This window comes from Procambarus clarkii, chromosome 22, assembly GCF_040958095.1.
Source record: "Procambarus clarkii isolate CNS0578487 chromosome 22, FALCON_Pclarkii_2.0, whole genome shotgun sequence".
Lineage (NCBI taxonomy): Eukaryota > Metazoa > Arthropoda > Malacostraca > Decapoda > Cambaridae > Procambarus > Procambarus clarkii.
Window position 1 is genome coordinate 44,753,576 of NC_091171.1, and position 23,301 is coordinate 44,776,876.

The 23,301-nt window shown below is 42.8% G+C and overlaps 1 protein-coding gene across 2 annotated transcripts; it reads right to left on the reverse strand.

Annotated features, from left to right (window-relative positions):
* Positions 1-1,165: 1,165 nt before the first annotated feature.
* Positions 1,166-23,072, reverse strand: LOC123759696 (DNA-dependent metalloprotease SPRTN). Of its 2 annotated transcripts, XM_069328920.1 has the most exons (7): positions 22,909-23,072; positions 19,380-19,572; positions 17,325-17,526; positions 15,644-15,752; positions 14,428-14,547; positions 6,892-7,126; positions 1,166-2,957 (listed from the first exon to the last, which is right to left on the reverse strand). In XM_069328920.1, the coding sequence occupies exons 2-7, from the start codon at positions 19,495-19,497 to the stop codon at positions 1,705-1,707; spliced, it is 2,037 nt and encodes a 678-aa protein (XP_069185021.1). In that variant the 5' UTR covers positions 19,498-19,572; positions 22,909-23,072; the 3' UTR covers positions 1,166-1,704. The 2 variants fall into 2 exon arrangements, with proteins under 2 accessions (XP_069185021.1, XP_069185022.1); XM_069328921.1 differs by lacking the exons at positions 19,380-19,572; positions 22,909-23,072 and adding an exon at positions 17,681-17,816.
* Between the last annotated feature and the right edge of the window lie 229 nt (positions 23,073-23,301).

The window sequence follows — 23,301 nt, forward strand, 5'->3', positions numbered from 1 at the left end:
ATATATATTTTAAAACTTATATAACATTTATAACTAAATATAATATAACTTTATATATATATATATATATATATATATATGTCGTACCTAGTAGCCAGAACGCACTTCTCGGCCTACTATGCAAGGCCTGATTTGCCTAATAAGCAAAGTTTTCCTGAATTAATATATTTTCTCTAATTTTTTTCTTATGAAATGATAAAGCTACCCATTTCATTATGTATGAGGTCAATTTTTTTTTATTGGAGTTAAAATTAACGTAGATATATGACCGAACCTAACCAACCCTACCTAACCTAACCTAACCTATCTTTATAGGATAGGTTAGGTTAGGTAGCCGAAAAAGTTAGGTTAGGTTAGGTTAGGTTAGGTTAGGTTAGGTAGTCGAAAAACAATTAATTCATGAAAACTAGGCTTATTAGGCAAATCAGGCCATGCATAGTAGGCTGAGAAGTGCGTTCTGGCTACTAGGTACGACATATATATATATATATATATATATATATATATATATATATATATATATATATATATAATATATATATATATATATATATAATATATATATATATATATATATAATATATATATATATATATATATATAATATATATATATATATATATATATATATATATATATATATATATATATATATATATATAATATATATATATATATATATATATAATATATATATATATATATATATTATATATATATATATATAATATATATTATATAATATATATATATATATATATATATATATATATATATATATATATATATATATATATATATATATATATATATATATATCTCCTACCATAGGGGGTGGTAGGAGAAAAGCACACAGAAACTGTATTGGAGGGGATCTAAACATTCCCTCTAATGCGTTATGCGTGGTTCCCTCCGAGGCTATGGGTCCCCCTTCTTCCAGCTAGAGGTGGTACTCCCTTCCTATATATATATATATATTATTAAATATGACCTCATCCAAAAACTGTTGTAACATATCACCTCACCAAAATGCGGGTATAAAATGAAAAATGAAAGCTGTTTAAATCATAGCATAAGTAAGAACTCTGTTTAGTGTTTGCAGGTAATAGTTGTGTGTGTGTAAACTAAAAGTCTTTGAAAATGTAATAAGTTATTACGAAACGCGTTCAAGTGTCGCTTCAGACTAGAAATAAAAATGAATTTTGGAGAATTGATTTTTCAATTACCATCAACAGTGAAAAGAAACATAAGAAAGATCGAGAAAATTTGTGTTAGAATTATTAATCTTACTTTTTCGGTCATATTTAATAATATATGTCTACAGGAAAGACTGCTACTGTACCAAAATATACTAATATATATTATATATATATATATATATATATATATATATATATATATATATATATATATATATACAGTATATATATATATACATATATATATACATATATACATATATATATATATATATACATATATATATATACATATACATTTATATATATATATATATATATAAATTTATTTAGGGGTACCACCACTGGTGTAATTAAAGGGACCCACATCCTCGAAGATGAAAATAAAGAGTGTTCAGAGAAGACCTTGTGGATTCTCACTGAATACTTTAATCTTTTCCTCTCCTACCACCCCTATTATTTTTTGTATAAATCAATATATATATAAATCCTTACTATACACTGTTTAGAAGTGTTTGTCCAAATGTGGATTAATATTCAACTCTGAGAAGAACTCATTACAAACGGGGCAGGGGAACAATTCTTCTGGACACGTCTCACTGGTGCTTCCCTCTGTTTCTCTCTCCCCCCTCTCTGTCTTTGAAGCACTGCAAGCACTACTTTGTGCAAATTGTTCAAGTTCATCATCCTCTGAAGTGAATACATTCTCTTTCTTCACATTTTGACTTAAAGGTCTCTTCAAACTTGAATTATTTTTATTTTTGGCACTCCAACTGTCTTCATCATCAACCTTTCCAATGCATTCATCAAGGTGTTGATTAATCTTCCATTTGGAGAAAGATTTATTACATACAGGACATTTATTGAGATCATCTGAACTATAGTCTGACTGGTTAGATGCAGAGGAACTACCAAGAGGTTTGTTGAAACTTGAAGGTGTTTTATCTCCTTGAACAAAACGATTTCTCTTTGCAGGTGATCTTGAGATCCAAGGATTCTGTCTATGATTTTGAGCTTTCTCAAGACTGGAAGTTTCTTCTGTGTCTGAAAGAATTTCAGTTTCAGTTGGAGAAATAGAAGCAGAAGTAAAGGTGGAATGATCTGATGAGCTAGTGAGGGACAAAAGCCTGGATATGCCAGTGCTCGGCCCTCCAAGGCTGAAGCCTTGTCCCTGGAATACAGTTGGCACTGATGTGGCACTTTCCATTTTATGTCCATCATTTACCTGGGTTTCTGTTTTCACTGGCAGCTTTCCCTTCACTGTAATTGTTCTTGAACCACCGCCTCGCACAGCAAGAGCACTTCCAAAACCACCATTGGGTTTCCCCACAGCCTTTGCAGACGCGTTTCCCATGTTAGACTGTTTTGGTACATTACGGGGCTTCTTTTTGGCTGGAGATGTTCCGCCAAATCCATACACCTTTGATTTACTAGCATTGTCAACACTAACCTGCTTCACTGGTCCTGAGCTTGTACTTCCTAGACCGTGTATATTTTTGGGTTTTGCACCGCCACTGCTAAATGAATCTTCACTTCCTTTGTCACTGGATTTGTTTTTTACACCAAAGACTGGCATGTTTTCTTTTAAAACAGTGTTTCTCTCATTAACACTTTTCACACCCATTTCCTTTTTGCTGGAAGGAGCTGGCTTGGAAATACATGATGATTCTGGGGCATCACTATTAAGGGTATTTCCTTTCCCTTTGAATTCAATAAATTTTCTAATGTCACCACAGTTATCAGGTTTCTTTTTTGAATCTGGAAAAAAATTAAAATGGACTTAAATAAATTAAATTATGGACATACATGCTGTATAGTAACATTGAATACGGTAATGTATTCAACCTGCATCAGTTTTTAATGCAGATTGTCTTATTCTCTCTAATAGTAAGACTTAGTCTTATTCAATAAGACTCTAACAATTATGCTTATAATATTCTTGGTTTTTCAATATGAAGTACAGTAATACAAATTTTAATCAGTATTTGTTTTTTAATAGTACTGTACTTAAAATGCAGCTCCTGAAAAATATAAATCAGCCAACTGAGGGGGGTATTGCCGACTCTTATGCTAGGCACATCCTTGCACCCTTCAGCTTGTACTGTACTGGTAGCTGGATATTTTTAGGAAGAAGTACCACTTGTGGCACTTCGCTATGCGTCCTAGTCGAAACGCTATGCGCACTAGTGGCTTTATTTATTGTATGTACTAGCTCTATCTTTAAATCCAACATTATGTTTGTAACTCATGTTCAACGTATGTACCTTTACCTGAATACAAAATCTAATCTAATCTAATTTCATACTGACAAAATGCATAGAAATACAAATAGAAAAGCAGGATAATGTACATCTTACAACTACTAAAAATAGTGTTACAACAATAATTGCTGCTACTACTAGAAACGGGACATTACAATATTGCAACAAAAGCAAAAATCCAACCTAAGTCTCAGATCATGTGATCAGACTACTAGGACAGGAAGCAGCACCTCTTGAAGAATGACAAGAAAATGTGTGAAACACTCAATAAGAAGTTCCAATAGGTGTACAAACCAAAACCCTGCCTGGTGTCCAAGGAGAGGTGACAACAGATGGCCAGAAACAGCACTAAAAAGAACCAAAATTACTGTAGAAGAGGTAAAAATATATCTAAGAGGAATTAGATGTAGCAAAACCAGTAGGACCAGATCAGATATCAATGTGGATACTGAAGGTGCAGGAAGCTGCAGGATTCTGTGTTACACAATAACTAGAGCTTTTGGAATAATACTATACAGAAGAGAAGAAAAACACAGGGGACTCACCAGGTAGGAGGGGGGACTACTGTACAGGCAGTCAACATAAATGTGAGACACTAGGCTGAGAGACATGGCCCAGTGCAACACAAAAGCAGTGAGGCATGGTAACATTAACCAAGTACTGGGGCAGCAATAAACAGGTATTTGGGTTCAAACACCAGAACCACCATACCTGAATATCAATGCAGGACATACAGTATTGACAAAAACAGCTACAAGAGTGGAGTACTTACGAACGTTATGGGCACAAGGGTTGACCGATGGCTGGCTATACTTGATGATATTGTAGACAACCTGATAAACATTAGCCTTGAAACAGGGAACCAAGAAAACAGGATTGACTCACAAAGTATCCACCAAAACAAAATTGGTGGCACAAAGATAATGGTGGAAAGCCACTACTGGATACAGCAAATAATGCACCCACAACTAAACCAACCAAGCATCAATAACCAAAAGACCCTTCTGGAATCTGACCTAGTGATTCTTTGCCTGAAGAGGAGCCGCCAGCAGATAGAGCAAATGCCAACCATGCCGAAAAGGATAAAATCCATACTTCCAGAGAAGAGCACGAAGCTCCCCAACCCTACAACCAGAAGCCACGACCAACAAAAACAGAGTTTAAGAACAAGAAACCCAGACCAAAGGGAACACCATAAACCGAGAAGAAGAAAGGCGAGAACAAAGTGGGCTCAAATGGTGCATGAGCAGGCTGGAGGCGAAACAATGCATGAGAAAGCTTAAGGACAATCCTGGGGCCCTGCTGCAGATGTCTGTAAGGCATTGCATCAGTAGAAGAATTGAGGGCTTGAACCAGTGGACAACACGAGCCCCCCTCCCCAATCAAACAAGTGTGATAGGCGGGGAAAACAAGCACACGCTTACTTTGAGAAAATTTCTAGTGTCTGTTTACATTGTTGGGCGAGTTCGTTCAGCAGGTTGTGAGGCTTCAGTCTCTTTGAACCCAGCAGTGATCTGTAGTGGCTCACTGACATTCTAGGTACCTTCCCTAGTGAGGTGGAGGAGTGTCACCTGCTCTCTGCATCTATAATGGGGCCAGGTACTGGCTCTGGTCCCCAGTAGGCCAAACTAAACTCCACAGTTGATGCACTCCAATAATTAGGGGCCATCTCGGCAAGATGGCTTCAAGGAGTCACAAAGGGCTACCCCCAGAAAAGATTAATGTACAAGATGAATAGACAAGAAGGAATAATAGGAAAGACACTGAACTGGGTGAACTGGGCACGCAACAGGAAACAAAGTGTCGTAGTCCAAGTGTATATGTCAGACTGAAGAAGAGTGGAAAATAGGGTTTCTAAGACACTGTACGAGAACTGTTGCCCCTTCTAAATTACGTACATAACCAACCAAAGGGAGTGAGTTCATTCAAATCGTGGGGAAGAAAGAAAAGAGAACACCCAGTCCAAGGACAAGGATGGCTCAGGTGGCGCATGAGCAGGCCAGAGTTGAAAAAAGGTACGAGAAAGCTTACGAAATGGTGCCGAAGTGACATCCACCCCAAAACGCAAACTGGAGCAGCTCAGCCGCACGATATGAGGCGACAGTATTCGGCATAAGATGCCTGTCCTGAAAGAGCCAAGAAAGAAAAGTCAACACAACATGATCCGAGACCGAAGACAACCTATGCAGGGAAAGGAAATGGCAAAAAGACCGCCAAGAAACTTCATACAGCCGAAAGAGAAGACCGTAGCTGGGGCACCATTAGAGAAGCCATCTGGTATCTGTTCACCATACAGATCAGGCAACCGGGGGTGGGGGTGGGGGGTGTCTGCACGAACGAGCGGAGCGCGGTGTGATGACGTGTTGCTTGCTAGCTTCTTTTCTTTAGGGGAGTTTCTAGCCTCTGTTCAGTCTCATGTTGCAATTTTTCTACCAGGAGGGGTCTGTTTTGGATTGCCTAACTTTATGGGTGTTCAACCCCAGTCGTTGGCAGACAAGATTACTTCATGAGTTTCATGGGCAATGGCTGGGACCATGTTCTGGCTAATGGGGTTCCCAGTAGGTATGACAACCCTCAATATGACTGAAGCCCCATACTAACATTAGCCATTATCAATCTAATAGCTCCAGGGAACTGATGGGGCTCCCCCACAGAAAAAAAGACCTGCAGGATACTGTTTGCTACTTCCCTTTACTCTGGCATTTACTCTCACACTGTGACTATTGCCTATCTGTCACCCATCCACTAGGTGGTGAAGGAGAAGCAGAAGAGGATAGCTAAGCAGATGGTGGGCTATAAATAATTTTAAATAGTAATAATATTTGTATATGGTACTGTTCAATAAAAAGTAATGATCATTACCTGGGGGAAGTAGCTCTCAACTTGCCTCTTTCAATTTTGAGGAATAGGAATACGAGATTTATTAACTACCTGGTACTGACAATGACAAATGACAAAAAATTACCTCCCCATGGCAAATAATGAAAGGAAGCTAAATTTTCTGACCAAATATAAGTGTTTTCAATTTTTAAATCAATGCAAAACAAGATACAAGATTAAAAATATCATATAGAATAAAAAAAATACAGTACAGTAGTTTATAACATGGGTAACCTCAGTTTTGTATGCTTTATTTTAATGCAATGAGGCTCTCGGTCTTATTGCATTAAAATATCATATCTTCAAAAAAGGTATATTGGATAGAAAAAAAGTTAGTACAGTACTGTATATGGCTATGTTGTTCAGTATCAATAGCAGCGATACTTCTTTGGACCTTAAAATTAGTACAATTAACCATTTCTGAAATATTAACAGAAACCTCAAGGAAGAAAAAACTATGTAATGCCACATGTCACTACTGAGGATATATAATACTACATAGCTAAATAAATTAATAATTATGAAGTGATCGAAAAGTTTTCTTCATTCACCTGCTGCGAGAGACTTTTTATTCTTATCAGAATATCCTTCAGGTTCCTGAATTTTTGTGTAAACTCCACCACATGACTGACGGTGGCGTTCCCACCAGGGATCACGTGGCCCAGGTTCTCGGTTCATGGCTCGCTTTACCAAGCCAAAGTAGGGCCGCCTTGTTTTGCAGGGTCCATTGCACTGCCAAATGTGTTGCCGATACACATCTACTTCATCATGGAAAGAGTGAAAAACCTGAAAAAAAAAACAGCATTCAATGTAATGAAATGCCAATTTCTGGGTGAGCCCTGGAGGCTCCCTGAACCTATCATACACTGATCAGTGCCATACTATCAGGTATTATCAGTCGCAGGAGTTCATATTGGCCTTCTGAGGACCCAGAGCCAGAACCTGGTTCCCTCGAAGACGTGTGGGGGAGCAATGGCCTATGAAGACTTTACATTTAAAGTTCAACATAATTGCCACCACCAGGAAATCACCCTGAAAGGTAGGCTAACCAAAACAAAACATTACAAGAAGAGAAGTTTAAGGTTTAAGAGAGAGACCTTAGCTTCAAAATCACAAAAAAGAACTCTCCCCAACAAAAATTAAACCACCAAATTCTTTAAACTAGTGTTGGCTAGTTCACCCCACCTCCCCCCCTTCCACATTGGGGGGGAAGCGCTTCGGGTCAACCGGCTCACACACACACCTCAGTTCGCAGATAATGAACACACCCGACACAGTCACCCTGGGGGCAGGGAGGGTGTCAGGGAGCCTCCAGGGCTCACCCAGAAATTGAAGTTTCATATCATTCAAAAAAAGGTTTTCTGGGGAAAGCCCTGTCCGCTCCATGAAGCTAACTACCCACAGAGGAGAAAAAAAGGGTACAAACCGGGGAGGAGGCAGCACCTTAGGAACCAATCCAAAGAAGGGGATAGACAGCCATGACACATGCCCCAAGCAACACAAGTCTGTCAAAAAACCAGGGGTGGTGACAAGACACCAGGCCGCAAAGACCGCATTCGCCCACCAAAACCCTCGTGGCCGAAGATTGGCCCCAGACATGGTCGAAAACAGCCATCAAGAGCAGCATACACACACGGACAGTACGAGAACAAGGGCAGATCGCAAGCTGGCTAGACTGAATGACACGTGCAGACAACCTGACACACGAGCCCTTGAACAGGGAACCAGGGAAACCTATAAAGCACTCACTGAAGTGCTGTGGTTGATTGTGAAGTCTCTAGTTGATTGTTCAATAAATCCCTGAACTATATGTTTAACAGATCTCTAACCCTGTCCATGGAGGACAGAAGACAATGCATATATGTTGGTCTGTAATAGAAAACAATAATAATAAAAAAAAAACTGAAGTAGAACCATGGGCATGAAGGTTGTGACGTAAAGCTGCCACCAGACAAAGTGGGCTAAAAACCTTTAGTCGAACCAAACAAGCGACCACAACAAATGGACCCCTTTGGAAGTCAGCCGACACATTCTTCGCCAGAAAAGGAGGAGGCTCTGACGGAGAAGAGCATGAAGCACACCCATCCACCCGACAACAGGAGGCCAAAGAAGCAAAAGAGCCACCAAAAGCAATCCAAGACCAAAAGGGCCACTAGAAAATGAGCAGAAGAGAGAAAAGAAGGACCCTGGTCAGAAACCAGGCCGGCTCCGGCAGTGCATGAGCAAGTCAGCGGTGAAACATAGCACGAGAAGCATATGAAATGGGACCAAGGACTCTGCAACCCTAAATGTAAACAGGGGCAGCTACACCAAAGTCGCACAAGAAGAGGTGACAGCATTCAGCAAAAGACGCTGAGCAAGATTCAGCCAGAAAAAAAGTACAAAAAAAAAAAAAAAAAAAACGCTGGAACGGAACAACAATGATGAAGGAAAATAAAAAGGTGAAAAGACCACCAAGAGTCCATACTGTTGCCAGAAGAACTGCAGGTAGGACACCTTTAACAAACCACCTAATTACCACAGAGAGAGTGATCCACATGCGAAGAGTGGAAGAAAAAAGGCCAAACCAGCGAGGACACCCCTCACCTGGCCCTCAAAAACAGGCAGAGCCACAAGAAAATGCCCAAGGTCAGACATTGAGCAAGCAGTGCCAAACCAAGCCAGGTCAGACATCAAGGAGCCAGAGGAATACACACTCCCTCGAGACCCCAGCTGCGTCAGCCCTCCCCCCCCTCCTGGACGCAACGAAAGCGGAGAAGCAAACTCCGATAACTCAGTAGACTAGCCCCGAAGCATCCTGCCCAAAGAGACATGGACCAAGTCCAAATGGATCTGGAGCACTGAGCCCAGAGGAATCCAAATTCACTGCAAACTGAGAAGCTCAACTGTCCCCGTGCCCGCATTGGTAGGGGCTAACCTTGGAGTTGCCCAAGCCACATATCAAGCTAAACCCTGGCCTGAAACTGGAGCCCTCATATGTCTTGGAGCCAGAAGCAGAGGGGAAAGAACGGCAAAAACCGACCCACCTGGGAACGAAGAGGTGGTGCGTTCACCTCCTCCCTTCCAGATGGGAAAGCCCCACCTCAAACAAGGTCGAGGGGACCCCCAAATCCCAAACCCTAACACTAAGAGGGGAAAAGACATGGGGCATCCAACTGGGAATACAACCAAGACCACTGCAAAGAGTTAACCAGGAATACAAAGCAGTCGCTGCCTAAAAACTCCGATCTGCACAGAGAAGGAAGGAAGGATAGAGCACATGAGGAGAGTAAGTCCCACGTGACTCAGAATCTCAGGTGTCAACAACCCAACAGGCAGCATGGTGGAGGTAGAAGGAAGGAACATCAACAGGTGGCACAGGCGACGAACAACCCTCAAACTCGCACAAGGCGAGATCAAACTTGGAGGTAACCATAGTACAACCGAGCCCATTGGGGATTTCCAGGGCCTACAGGGTATGCACCCTGCAGGAAGCTCAGGCACTGGGAATGCTATACCAGTAGAACCCCTGCAGAGAGCAGGCAACCTAGCCACCCAAACCCAATGGAAAAGTCACAGGGGGGCAACATCGGGGTTCAAACGTACACACCCTAGGAGGATCTAATAAGATGAAAGTAGAACCCCATGCAGAAAAAGGGGCAAAATGAAAAACACTGAACACAAAAATTAAACACAAAGCTCCAGCCCTCGAGACCTAGCCGCAGAAAATGGGTAACTAGGAAGAAATATCGGCGTGTCTACGTGCTAATAGAATAACTGGTCGTGCAAGCCCAGTGTGTCCCACCAGCCAAAAATACTCCCAACCCCAGGGAAGATAGATAGTCACTGACCATCAGCTTACCTTAAGAGCATGGGCCACCTCAAAACGTGGCCCATGCTCTTATAGAGAGCGTACCACAAATGCCCTAGGGAAAGTAACCCTGACTACGCAAGGGCAGTACTGTACTCCAAGATCGCACAGGGATGAGAACTCTGTGCACATGCAGCTCTAAGTGCACTAAACTTATACCTGGTCATGTAACACAACTAGGTATAAACTTGCTGAGAGCAGGGTTGCCAGAACCAAATGCTATGCCTGTAATGTTGTGTATTCTCCTAGTTGTGCTTGCAGGGGGTTGAGTTCTGCTCTCTCGGCCCGCCTCTCGACTGTCAATCAATCAACTGTTACCAACTAACTTTTTTTTTCTTTTCACACACACACACCCCAGGAAGCAGCCCATAACAGCTGTCTAACTCCCAGGTACCTATTTTACTGCTAAGTGACAGGAGCATCAGGGTGAAAGAAGCTCTGCCTATTTGTCTCTACCGGCGCTGGGAATCAAACCCGGGTCACAGGATTACGAGTCCCGCATGCTGTTCACTCAGCTACCCGACCCCTGTGTGTGTTAGCGGGTGTGCAAAAAGAGAAGCACACCAATGTTATGGCCACCCAGAAAACCAACATACTTCCTGTATAGAAAGGAGCGAAATAAAGAAATAAGAAAAGAACCGAAGTGGCAATCGTAAAGAGCTGGCAACACAATTGGGTACCTAAGGAGCCCAAACAGCTACAAAGACCCAATAGCAAATGGAAACAGCTGGAATGCAGCCAGGCTCCACAAAACCCAAGAGAGCTACAGAATCCAACCAGGCAACCCTGTCTCAAAAGGCCTTAAGCAGATGAAAACGACTAGAGCCAGAGCGGCCGATGTTTACACCCAGGCACGATGTTTCACCGGTCCTTCACCTCCATGATACTCTTGTGGCAGACCCGTTGCAAGTCGCTTCCGAACTGGGTTCCCACTTTTCTTCTGTTAGCTCTGGTCTTCATCTTCCCCAATCTTTCCTTCTTCGTAAACCTGTCCTTGAGTCTCGTCCTTTAGATTTCTGCACTCATCTTCAGCTTCCCTATAATGATCCCTTCTCTTTCTCTGAACTTCGTTCTGCCCTGGCCCTCTGCAGTTCTACGGCGGCAGGCTCCGATGGTATTCATTATGAGATGCTTCGCCATCTCCCTCCGAGCACGTCTCAGTATTTACTGAGTCTGTATAATCGGATCTGGGAGTCGTCGTCAGTCCCTGAGGACTGGCTCGATGCCGTTGTCCTCCCTGTTCGCAAACCGGGGTCTCTGGGTACTTCCCCTAAGGACTTTCGCCCTATTGCTCTCACAAGTTGTGTCTGCAAACTCTTTGAACGTATGGTTAACGTTCGTCTGATGTGGTTCCTGGAACACCATCACCTTCTCTCCCCTTCTCAATTTGGTTTCCGCAAGTGCCGCAGCACGACAGATGTCCTGGTGAACTTGGAGGTCTATATTCGTACTGCTTTTGCTGCGAAGACCTCCGTTGTTGCCGTCCTTTTTGACCTAGAAAAGGCTTACGACACCACTTGGCGTTATCATATCCTATCTCAACTTCATTCTTTTGGCCTTCGTGGTCATCTCCCTCTCTTTCTCCGCAGCTTCCTCTCTCGTCGTTCCTTTCGGGTGCGCCTTGGTACCGCTCTCTCTCTCCCTCTTTTCAGCAATACGAAGGTGTGCCCCAGGGTAGTGTTCTGAGCACTACTCTTTTTCTGGTTGCCCTCAATGGTCTTCTTTCCTCTCTTCCTTCTGGTGTCTTCTCCGCTCTCTATGTCGATAATCTTACCCTTTGTTGTCAGGGTGATGATTCGCCTCTCCTTCAACGCTGGCTTCAACTTGCAATTGATGCCGTGTCGTCTTGGGCCACAGATCATGGCTTAAAGTTCTCTACTTCTAAGACTTGTGCCATGACTTTTACGCGGAAATGGGTTGTTCTTCGTCCCTCTTTGTCCCTTTATGGTCATCCCCTTGAATACAAAGATTCCGCGAAGCTTTTGGGGTTATTCCTTGACACTCGTTTGTCTTGGTCTCCCCATATTTCTTACCTCCGTGTTGAGTGCTCTAAGGCCCTTACCCTCCTTCGGGTCTTGTCCCATACTTCTTGGGGGGCATGGGGGGCAGATAGGCGCACTCTCCTTGCTTTACATTCCTCTCTCGTCCTGTCTAAGCTCGATTATGGTTGCCCTGCTTACTCGTCTGCTTCTCCTTCTACTCTTCGCCGTCTTGATGCTTTGCACTATACTGGGTTGCGCCTCAGTTCTGGTGCCTTTCGTTCGACTCCCATCCTTAGCTTGTATGTTGACACTGGCTTCCTGTCTCTCCAGGACCGCCGTGATCACTACTGTCTTCGCTATCTTGCGCGGTCCTTGCAACATCCTTCCTCTCGCCTCTGTCGTGCTTTAACTTTTACCCTTCCCGCGGTTCCTGTTCCTCTTCACCACCTCCCTCTTTCTGTCCGGTTATCTCGCCTACAGGATTCTCTTTCCGTTCGTATTTCTGATGTTTCTCCTCGTGTTGTTCCTTCTTTGCCCCCGTGGAGGGTCCCTCTTCCGCGGTTTTGTACATCCTTGACCCATATCACTAAAGCTTTTACCCCTCCTACGGTTCTAAAACGTCTTTTCCTCGAGCACTTTTCTTCTCACTCCCGCTCCGTTTCTGTCTTCACCGATGGGTCTAAGTCAGTGGACGGTGTTGGCTACTCTGTTGTTTTTCCTGATTGCACTTATATGTGTCGCTTGCCTCCGGAGACTAGCATCTTTACAGCGGAACTTTATGCTATTCTCTATGCTCTTCGTCTCCTGCTTTCTCGTTGTCAGTCTTCCTTTGTAGTTGTTGTTGACTCTCGTAGTGCCCTCATGGCTCTCGGGTCCTTTAATCCGGTTCATCCAGTAGTTGTCGAGATCCAGCATTGGCTGTTTCTCGTTCACAGTAAATTTAAGTCGGTTGAGTTTTGTTGGGTTCCCAGCCATATTGGTGTGTCTTTAAATGAGCGTGCGGATGCTGCCGCCAAGGAAGCTGTCCGCTCTTGTCCCATCTCTCGTAAAGGCATTCCATATTCCGACTTTTACCCGGTTATCCATTCCTCAGTCCTTACCCGTTGGCAGGCTTCTTGGTTGTCTGTTACTGGTAACAAGCTACGTACTCTTAAATGTTGTGTTTCCTCGTGGCGGTCCTCCTTCCACCGTAACCGGCGGTGGGAAACAGCTCTGGCGAGGTTGCGTATTGGCCATACTCGCTTAACCCATGGTCACTTGATGGAGCGCCGCCCTGCTCCTTATTGTCCTAGTTGCATTGTCCCTCTTACGGTCGTGCATGTCCTTCTTGAATGTCCTGACTTCCAGGACGAGCGTGTGTCTTGCTTTCCGACCGCCCCTCGCGGTCACCTGTCCCTCGATAGAATTTTTGGTGACTCGGATACTTTTGATATCATTCGCCTTATGCGTTTTTGTTCTCGTATTGGCATCCTTGGTGATATTTAGCGCCCTCTGATTATTTTGCGTATTTGATGGTGCTACATAGCCTTCCCGGTTTGGTGCCTTCTTTTGATAATTACTTACTTACACCCAGGCACGAATCAGCAAGAACTGAAGTGCGAGTGAGCCAGTTGACCCGGTGCGCCTCCCTCCTCCACCGAAATGTTGGGGAGGGGGCTGAACTAGCCAATGCTAGTTTCAAGACAATTTGATAGTTTAATTTTTGTTGGGAGAGTTCTTTTGGTGATTTTGAGGCCGAGGTCTCTCTTCTTAAACCATGCAGTGATTTGTTTTAGTTTACCTGCCTTTCTGGGTGCTTTCCTGGTGGTGCCAATTATGTTTAACTTTAAATGTAAAGTTTCCATAGGCCATCGCTCCCTGTGCCTCTTCGAGGGGACCAGGTTCTGGCTCTGGGTCCTCGGTAGGCCTATAAGAACTCCTGCGACTAATGGCACCTAATAGCATGGCACTGATCAGTGTATGATAGGTTCAGGGAGTCGACGGGGCTTCCCCCAGGAAAGACAATCCAATGCATGGACAGTATGTAATTTTTTTAAGCAACACTTTCTGAAGAGTTTATATTTCTACTAGCAACATAAATTTAATCTGCAACTGCCATATCTTACTCACATGTTTCATTACTATAATCCTTCAGACTTATTTTCACCTTCCTTTCCCACTCTCTCAGTATCTATAGGGATTATGATTATTTTACACATTTTTGCACAAACAACTTTGCTTTGACTGCAGGCAGCAACAAGATCCAGTAAACTAACCGAAATTTTGGTTCCTGCTACACCATTAATTCGATACATGTGTTTATGAAACTCAGGACCATGGCCTTCACGGTCCCTATTGTTGGCAGTCACAAAGAGATAAGCATGGATCATCTCGTGCTGTGGAAAGAAAGGAAAGGATCAGTAGGATGCCTCAAGTACAGTTAGAAACAAAATATACACTTGTCTATCTCTCTCTGAGTAACATGTTCCATCACCAATTTAGCTGACTGCCCTTCTAGTTCAGTATGTAACTGTGACAGAAGTATTGAGTTGTGTCAGAAGAGTCAATCACTGGTGGTATCAACTTGATTGCAAAGTGTTTGGCTTAACAAATGTTTAGAATTTTTTGTTGTTAAAAAGATGCAAGTACAGTTCTTAAAGGCATTAGACTAAGAAAGGATTAGATCAAACCATTTAAAAAAAGAGAAGAAAATGACTGAGAAGTGAACAGTCAAAGGTTTAGAACTTTTGCCCATCAGGAAGGCATTTTATTTAAAAGGGGTGTTCAGAAATGGAACCCATAACCATTTCGGAGCTTTCTCAAATTTAATTAGTGCTTACAATTCGTTCAAGACTTTATTTTTAATTCTACCTCTAGTTGTACATAATCTTTAGCGCTATAGATAGCCCTATATTATGGGAAAACCATTAACAATGTAAATACGTAGTGGAGCTCGGCACAATTGAGTAATTTTTCTGTGACATTCTGAGGGGATCACTAAGGACAGTGGTTCCCAAGGAGGGTACATATCTGAATAATTGAGAATTAGCAAGTGGCAAGTATTCTGATTAGGCAATTTTTTTTAAATTATGAAAGTATGGCAGGGAATCGCAAGTCTTTCGAGTATTAGAAGATAGGACCACGAATCCAAAAAGGAAGCACTGACTGAAGAGATAGACCATCATCAGAGTTAGTTAATATCACTGTTCTCTTTACAAGGTGGTAATAACATTTAGTATTAAACTTTGTACAGTACTGTATTCTAAACAAGCTCTGCACTAAGTATATCTTTAGATAATTAATAATCAATTTTGAAATTTAGCAAATAAAGCAAAATTTTATTACTGTAAATTGATATACTATATCATTTGCTTTAAATAACTTGCAATTCATAAATTCAAGATGATTTCTTAACAAATATAACAGCAGTATTTTTAATAAAAATGTAAGTGGTCAAAAAGGGAACTTTAAAATATAGCAGACATGTCATACCAGTAGAGTTTCAATGAGATCTTTGCGAGGGCGGAGCTTCAGTAATGGCATAGACAAACGGACAGAACACAGTCCCCCACGACCTTCATAGCTGCACACTCCAGCACACCTGGAACGATGCAATGACTTATCTTAAATCCAGGCTCAGGACCTTAGAATGAGTTACAAATGTTTCATTTTTATATACTGTATAAGAATATACTGTATGTGTGTGTATTAATTTCTTCAGCTTTACAAAATTCAACAGCACTTACAAAACTCGGATAATGTTGTTTGGATTTGGATTTTGGAAAACAGTATGATTTTATTTTCTAACAAAATATTTGGAAATTTTCTTATTTTAAATAACGCAACTAATCTTTTTGCATATAACACAGAAATACAAATAAGATAAAACTATTTTTGAACTTGTCTAATCAATCTTGTGGCTAACAACAATAATGTACTAATTAGCTACCTGTTCTTCCTGTTTACCAGTTCTTGGTTCCGGGAATCTGTCTCCATGACCGGGTCTCTAACCAGGGCCTCCTAGTTGGTGGTCTGACCAACCAGACTGCTTGACAGTGCTGCTCACACCTTGACATATGAATCATCGCCTAATTGATAAGGCATCCTTTGAAAGTGTTTATCAAGGTCTCTTTTGAAGCCTTTTGAGAGGTCAGCTAGTTATGCCCCTTATGTTTAGAGAAAGTGTGTTGAAAAAACTTGAGCCCCCTGATATTAACAGAATTTTCTCTTAGCACAGCTACTGTACCTCTGCTTTTCAATGGAGCTATTTGGTCTCATAAGGAGTTATTTCCATGTGCAGATTTGGAACCAATTCCTCTAATATTTTCTAGGTGTAAATTATTATATATCTCTCTTGACTGCACACTACAGAATTTAGAATTTTTAAACGTTTTATTGGATGTAAAACTAAAGTCTTCCGACATGATCATTTCCAAATCATTTATAATGCCCCTCCTTTTCACTGTGTGGCCTAACTGCATTCCATGTGGTTTCTGCTGACATCTTTACCTTTACCAGGAGCTGGAACTTGTTTTTGCCAAACATCGTGCTGCTCTTTGTGGCCCATTGGAAGACACGATCTACATCAGTTTGGAGGCCTGCTGTACTTATCTATTTGTGCTTGCGAGGGTTGAGCTTTGACTCTTTGGTCCCACCTCTCAACTGTCAATCAACTGGCGTACAGATTCCGGAGCCTACTGGGCTCTATCATATCTACATTTGAAACTGTGTATGGAGTCAGCCTCCAGCCTGCTGTGTTACCCCCACATTGTTCATGCTCATAAAAACTCTCATAAAAATCCCAATGTCATCTGCCTAGGATGATGCAGTACTACAGATTGCATCCACATCCATATCAGATGAGAATGAGAATACTGGAGCAAGCAGAGCACCCTGGGAGACTGAGCCCTTCACGGCAATGGTTCACATACTGTATTACTTTGCTGACCATCACTCTTTGTGTTCTGCTTGTTAGGAAATCAAAGCTCCATCCTCTCACTACACCAATAATCCCCAGCAAAATATGCCCTTGATAATTTTAATATCAATAATTTGAAACATGTAACTTATTCTCAAGAGCTCTATTTGTGGCTTCCTAAAAAACAAAAAAAAAAAAAAAAAAACAGGAAAATGTAAACATTGTGACAGAACTGAAAAGTAAACTATTACTTACAGGGTCATCCTTGGACTCCATTTGACCTCCACCCCTAACAATCGTCCCCAGAAGAACTGGTCATTAAATGTGAGGAAAAGCATGTGAATATCTGGGTTTGGATCAATCATCTCCCATGATGGATCAATGAGAGATACAGACAACTTTTCTTGTGGGGATTCATCTAGTATTCCACCAGCTTTCCATTTGTTCGTAGTGGATCCTGTGAATTAAGGAAATGTTTATAGTGCTATCTCATTACACCCGAGGACCCTCTAACGATGGAAATGGTTGAAGAGACAGACATTATTGTGCAGGAGTAAATGTTAGAACCTACAGATATAAAAGATCAATGTGTCATATACACAACCTCCTACCTGTTGACAATTTTGGGGATCAGTGTCCCCACGGCCCGGAGTCTAACCAGGCCTCCTGGTTGCTGGTTTGATCAACCAGGCTGTTCAATGTGGCTGCTTGAAGCCTGACATACGAGTCGCAGCCTGGTTGATCACCTCCGAGGCCATATAAAAAAAAATGTGTATGCCAACTTGTTCAGATCTGCTGTAAACAATTTGACTCTTAATACAGTACAGAGGAAAATGCTCCTATATGCTAACAAAGTTGGTTTAATTATGATAATATACTTATAATACTATTACTACAATAATACATTACATGCATTAATACAAATACATCGTCAAATATATAAATACAATAATTGTGTCAATAGAATTACTGTACTGTACACAATAAATAGCATGGTTGAAGTGGTGAGTGATCACATCTTAAAATTACTGAACTCGCTTCAGCAGCATCAATAAACCTAATCTCCATCAATATTTTATGCTGACTAGTAAACTAACCTGGAATTTGTTAAGAACTATATTACAGGTTAGGTCAAGTATCAGGTTTTGTTCTTGGTGTTTGGCATTTAGATATTAGGTGTTGTACTAAGGGTGTTTGGCTAGCTATCATATTAGTTGTATGGCTGGCTATCATATTAGGTGTATGGCTGGCTATCATATTAGGTGTATGGCTGGCTATCATATTAGTTGTATGGCTGGCTATCATATTAGGTGTATGGCTGGCTATCATATTAGGTGCATGGCTGGCTATCATATTAGGTGTATGGCTAGCTATCATATTAGGTTTATGGCTGGCTATCATATTAGTTGTATGGCTGGCTATCATATTAGGTGTATGGCTGGCTATCATATTAGGTGCATGGCTGGCTATCATATTAGGTGTATGGCTGGCTATCATATTAGGTGTATGGCTGGCTATCATATTAGGTGTATGGCTGGCTATCATATTAGGTGTATGGCTGGCTATCATATTAGGTGCATGGCTGGCTATCATATTAGGTGTATGGCTGGCTATCATATTAGGTGCATGGCTGGCTATCATATTAGGTGCATGGCTGGCTATCATATTAGTTGTATGGCTGGCTATCATATTAGGTGTATGGCTGGCTATCATATTAGGTGCATGGCTGGCTATCATATTAGGTTTATGGCTGGCTATCATATTAGGTGTATGGCTGGCTATCATATTAGGTGTATGGCTGGCTATCATATTAGGTGCATGGCTGGCTATCATATTAGGTGTATGGCTGGCTATCATATTAGGTGTATGGCTGGCTATCATATTAGGTGTATGGCTGGCTATCATATTAGGTGTATGGCTGGCTATCATATTAGGTTTATGGCTGGCTATCATATTAGGTGTATGGCTGGCTATCATATTAGGTGTATGGCTGGCTATCATATTAGGTGTATGGCTGGCTATCATATTAGGTGTATGGCTGGCTATCATATTAGGTGTATGGCTGGCTATCATATTAGGTGTATGGCTGGCTATCATATTAGGTGTATGGCTGGCTATCATATTAGGTGTATGGTTGGCTATCATATTAGGTGTATGGCTGGCTATCATATTAGGTGTATAGCTGGCTATCATATTAGGTGTATGGCTGGCTATCTCACAGATGCAGGATTTATGAGGATGTATGAGGAGCCTTTGCCACTTATTCCACATTACTTCATGAATGCTTCAATACTAATCTTTTTACCCGACCTTGAGCTGGCGCTGCTACTTTAGACTTGAGCTGCTGTTCCTTCTCACGGCTAGCTCGTAGCTCCTCCTCAAACCTGGCCTGCAGTTGGATAGCCAGCATCAAGTCTATTTCACTCATTTTGTCCAAGTGGTCTACACAAAGATGTACTATAGCTGTGGCAGGAGAAGAGATCTGCTTTGAATACCTGTATATCTGCAAGGAATGAATTCATATCCATAGTTAAGGCAACTGAAAAATCATATCAAGGTTAGATTTTTATCACATCATTTTTATCAAATATAACTCTAAAGTTTCATTAGACAAACTAAAAACAATATATACAAAGGGCTTTACATGTACTCAATTTTTTTTCATATTTTGTGTGTGTACTATATTGTACAATTTGTACAATACTTGGTATTGTACAATACCAATCTTGTATTGTACAATACCAAGATTAGTATTGTACAATTTGTACAATACCAAGATTTTATAAATAACATTCTTTTGATTATTTAATGAAGTACAAATCTGCTCAAGTAGACCAATTTGCTAGATCACATACCAGAAAATCTGCATCTGTGGAAGATTTACAATAATTTTAATCATCACTACTTTATGGCATGTCTTGCCACATTCATTAATTCAATAGTTTTAAAATGTTAAAAAATCCACTACTTAGAAAAAAGGTCCTGGAGGTCCTGACAAGATTAAATTGCATCCAGCTCATCTGGATATCCACCTACTCAATTGACATTACACTGTACAGTATGTATATGGGTTGGAAATATAATTGATCAAGGATTTGTTAACACTGATTGAACATTTAATCTTATCTTGATCAACAGTGAGTTTTATTAGGATGTGATGTTATAATTAATGCTTGTATCATAGGGCTGGATGTTAGGTATGATGAGCAATTTTGCTAACTTATGATTGAATTTGTTCCTTTTCCTCGACATATTCTTGATGCAACCAACCGGAGAGGTTACTGTATATTTTTTTACTTTTTTGTACATACTTTAAATGTAAAGTTCTCATAGGCCATTGCTCTCTGCGCCTCTCTGAGGGGACCAGGTTCTGGCTCGTGGTTTCTGGTAAGCATAAGAACTCCTGTGACTGATGACTACAAACTAATATAGCACACATCAGTTCGGATAGCTTCAGGGAGCCGACGGGGCTCCTCCTAGAAAATCATAATGTAAACATCTATACTGTATTATTTTCCTGATGATTCTCTTAAGGAACATGTGCACCTAAAGATCAACAATTCTGGTCAGTGATTTTTCTCAAATTTTTAGCTTGTGAATATATACTGTAACATATATCAATGATAATGATACTGAAGGCTTACAAAGAGATCTACATGAACTCCACAAATAGTTAGAGGACTGGCAAATGCTTTTTAATATAGACAAATACAAGATCCTGCATGTGAGGCATAGCAACCCATGCCACCACTACCAAATTAATATCATTACATTACAGCAAATTGTTGAAGAAAAGGACCTTGGAGTCAGAATTCACCATTCCATAAAAGTTGCACAACAGGTGGGTGCAGCAGTCAAAAAAGCTAACCAAACTCTTGTTATAATCAAGCATACTTTTGACTATAAGGAAAAGAACTTAATGGTTCAACTGTATAAATCTCTGTATAACCCAACACTCAGCCTAGCCTGTGGCACAGCACCCAACACCCAGCCTGGCCTGCAGCACAGCATCCAACACCCAGCCTGGCCTGTGGCACAGCATCCAACACCCAGTCTAGCCTGCAGCACAGCACCCAACACCCAGCCTAGCCTGCAGCACAGCACCCAACACCCAGCCTGGCCTGCAGCACAGCACCCAACACCCAGCCTGGCCTGCAGCACAGCACCCAACACCCAGCCTAGCCTGTGGCACAGCACCCAACACCCAGCCTGGCCTGCAGCACATCATCCAACACCCAGCCTAGCCTGCAGCACAGCACCCAACACCCAACCTGGCCTGCAGCACATCATCCAACACCCAGCCTAGCCTGCAGCACAGCACCCAACACCCAGTCTAGCCTGCAGCACAGCACCCAACACCCAGTCTAGCCTGCAGCACAGCACCCAACACCCAGCCTAGCCTGCAGCACAGCACCCAACACCCAGCCTGGCCTGCAGCACAGCACCCAACACCCAGCCTAGCCTGTGGCACAGCACCCAACACCCAGCCTGGCCTGCAGCACATCATCCAACACCCAGCCTAGCCTGCAGCACAGCACCCAACACCCAGTCTAGCCTGCAGCACAGCACCCAACACCCAGTCTAGCCTGCAGCACAGCACCCAACACCCAGCCTAGCCTGCAGCACAGCACCCAACACCCAGCCTGGCCTGCAGCACAGCACCCAACACCCAGCCTGGCCTGCAGCACAGCACCCAACACCCAGCCTAGCCTTTGGCACAGCACCCAACACCCAGCCTAGCCTGTGGCACAGCACCCAACACCCAGCCTGGCCTGCAGCACATCATCCAACACCCAGCCTAGCCTGCAGCACAGCACCCAACACCCAGCCTAGCCTGCAGCACAGCACCCAACACCCAGCCTAGCCTGTGGCACAGCACCCAACACCCAGCCTAGCCTGCAGCACAGCACCCAACACCCAGCCTAGCCTTTGGCACAGCACCCAACACCCAGCCTAGCCTTTGGCACAGCACCCAACACCCAGCCTAGCCTGTGGCACAGCACCCAACACCCAGCCTGGCCTGTGGCACAGCACCCAACACCCAGCCTAGCCTGTGGCACAGCACCCAACACCCAGCCTAGCCTGTGGCACAGCACCCAACACCCAGCCTAGCCTGTGGCACAGCACCCAACACCCAGCCTAGCCTGTGGCACAGCACCCAACACCCAGCCTAGCCTGTGGCACAGCACCCAACACCCAGCCTAGCCTGCAGCACAGCACCCAACACCCAGCCTAGCCTGTGGCACAGCACCCAACACCCAGCCTAGCCTGTGGCACAGCACCCAACACCCAGCCTAGCCTGTGGCACAGCACCCAACACCCAGCCTAGCCTGTGGCACAGCACCCAACACCCAGCCTAGCCTGTGGCACAGCACCCAACACCCAGCCTAGCCTGTGGCACAGCACCCAACACCCAGCCTGGCCTGTGGCACAGCACCCAACACCCAGCCTAGCCTGTGGCACAGCACCCAACACCCAGCCTAGCCTGTGGCACAGCACCCAACACCCAGCCTAGCCTGTGGCACACCACCCAACACCCAGCCTAGCCTGTGGCACAGCACCCAACACCCAGCCTAGCCTGTGGCACAGCACCCAACACCCAGCCTAGCCTGTGGCACAGCACCCAACACCCAGCCTAGCCTGTGGCACAGCACCCAACACCCAGCCTAGTCTGCAGCACAGCATCCTGCCAGGTCAGCAGTCTCTAGTAACACACACTGAACAGATCTGGACCAAACCCTTGACAAGGTCCAACTTGACCTCACTTGAAACTTCCACACACACAAAGCACGTTAACCTCCAGCACCTGACACTACACTGGGCATAAGATGATACTTACACAGACAAGGTCAAGCAATGGGAAGAGTGCTGGTGTAGAGGACGCAGCACAGGAGGCCCGTGAGGCAGCATAGAGGCCAGAGAGGCAGAACAGGGGCCCGAGAGGAACAACTTAGGTCTTGGACATGTAGTGGTCGTGTCAGCTGATATTTGCCTAACTTGAGACGCGCCCAACTTGAGATTTCACGCCTTTAAAAAAACAATTTTGCCAAACTTCAAGGAATATTTGCCTTGTAGAATATATATATTCAAATTTGTTTGTATTCAATTATGATTTGTTTTGGTTTACATAGAAAATATCTAATTAGTGTTTATAAAACTTATTTCAATTACAACAAAAGTTAATATATTGTTTATATAATATTTTATAATATTATAAAAGTTAATATTATAC

Coding starts and splice junctions, on each gene's coding strand:
- LOC123759696 (XM_069328920.1), bottom strand. CDS start 19,497: ATGAGTGAAATAGACTTGATGCTGGCTATCCAACTGCAGGCCAGGTTT. Junction 14,548..15,643: donor ATCTCATTGAAACTCTACTG/GTATGACATGTC, acceptor TTCTTTCCACAG/CACGAGATGATCCATGCTTA. Junction 7,127..14,427: donor TAGCAGGAACCAAAATTTCG/GTTAGTTTACTG, acceptor TTTTTTTTTCAG/GTTTTTCACTCTTTCCATGA.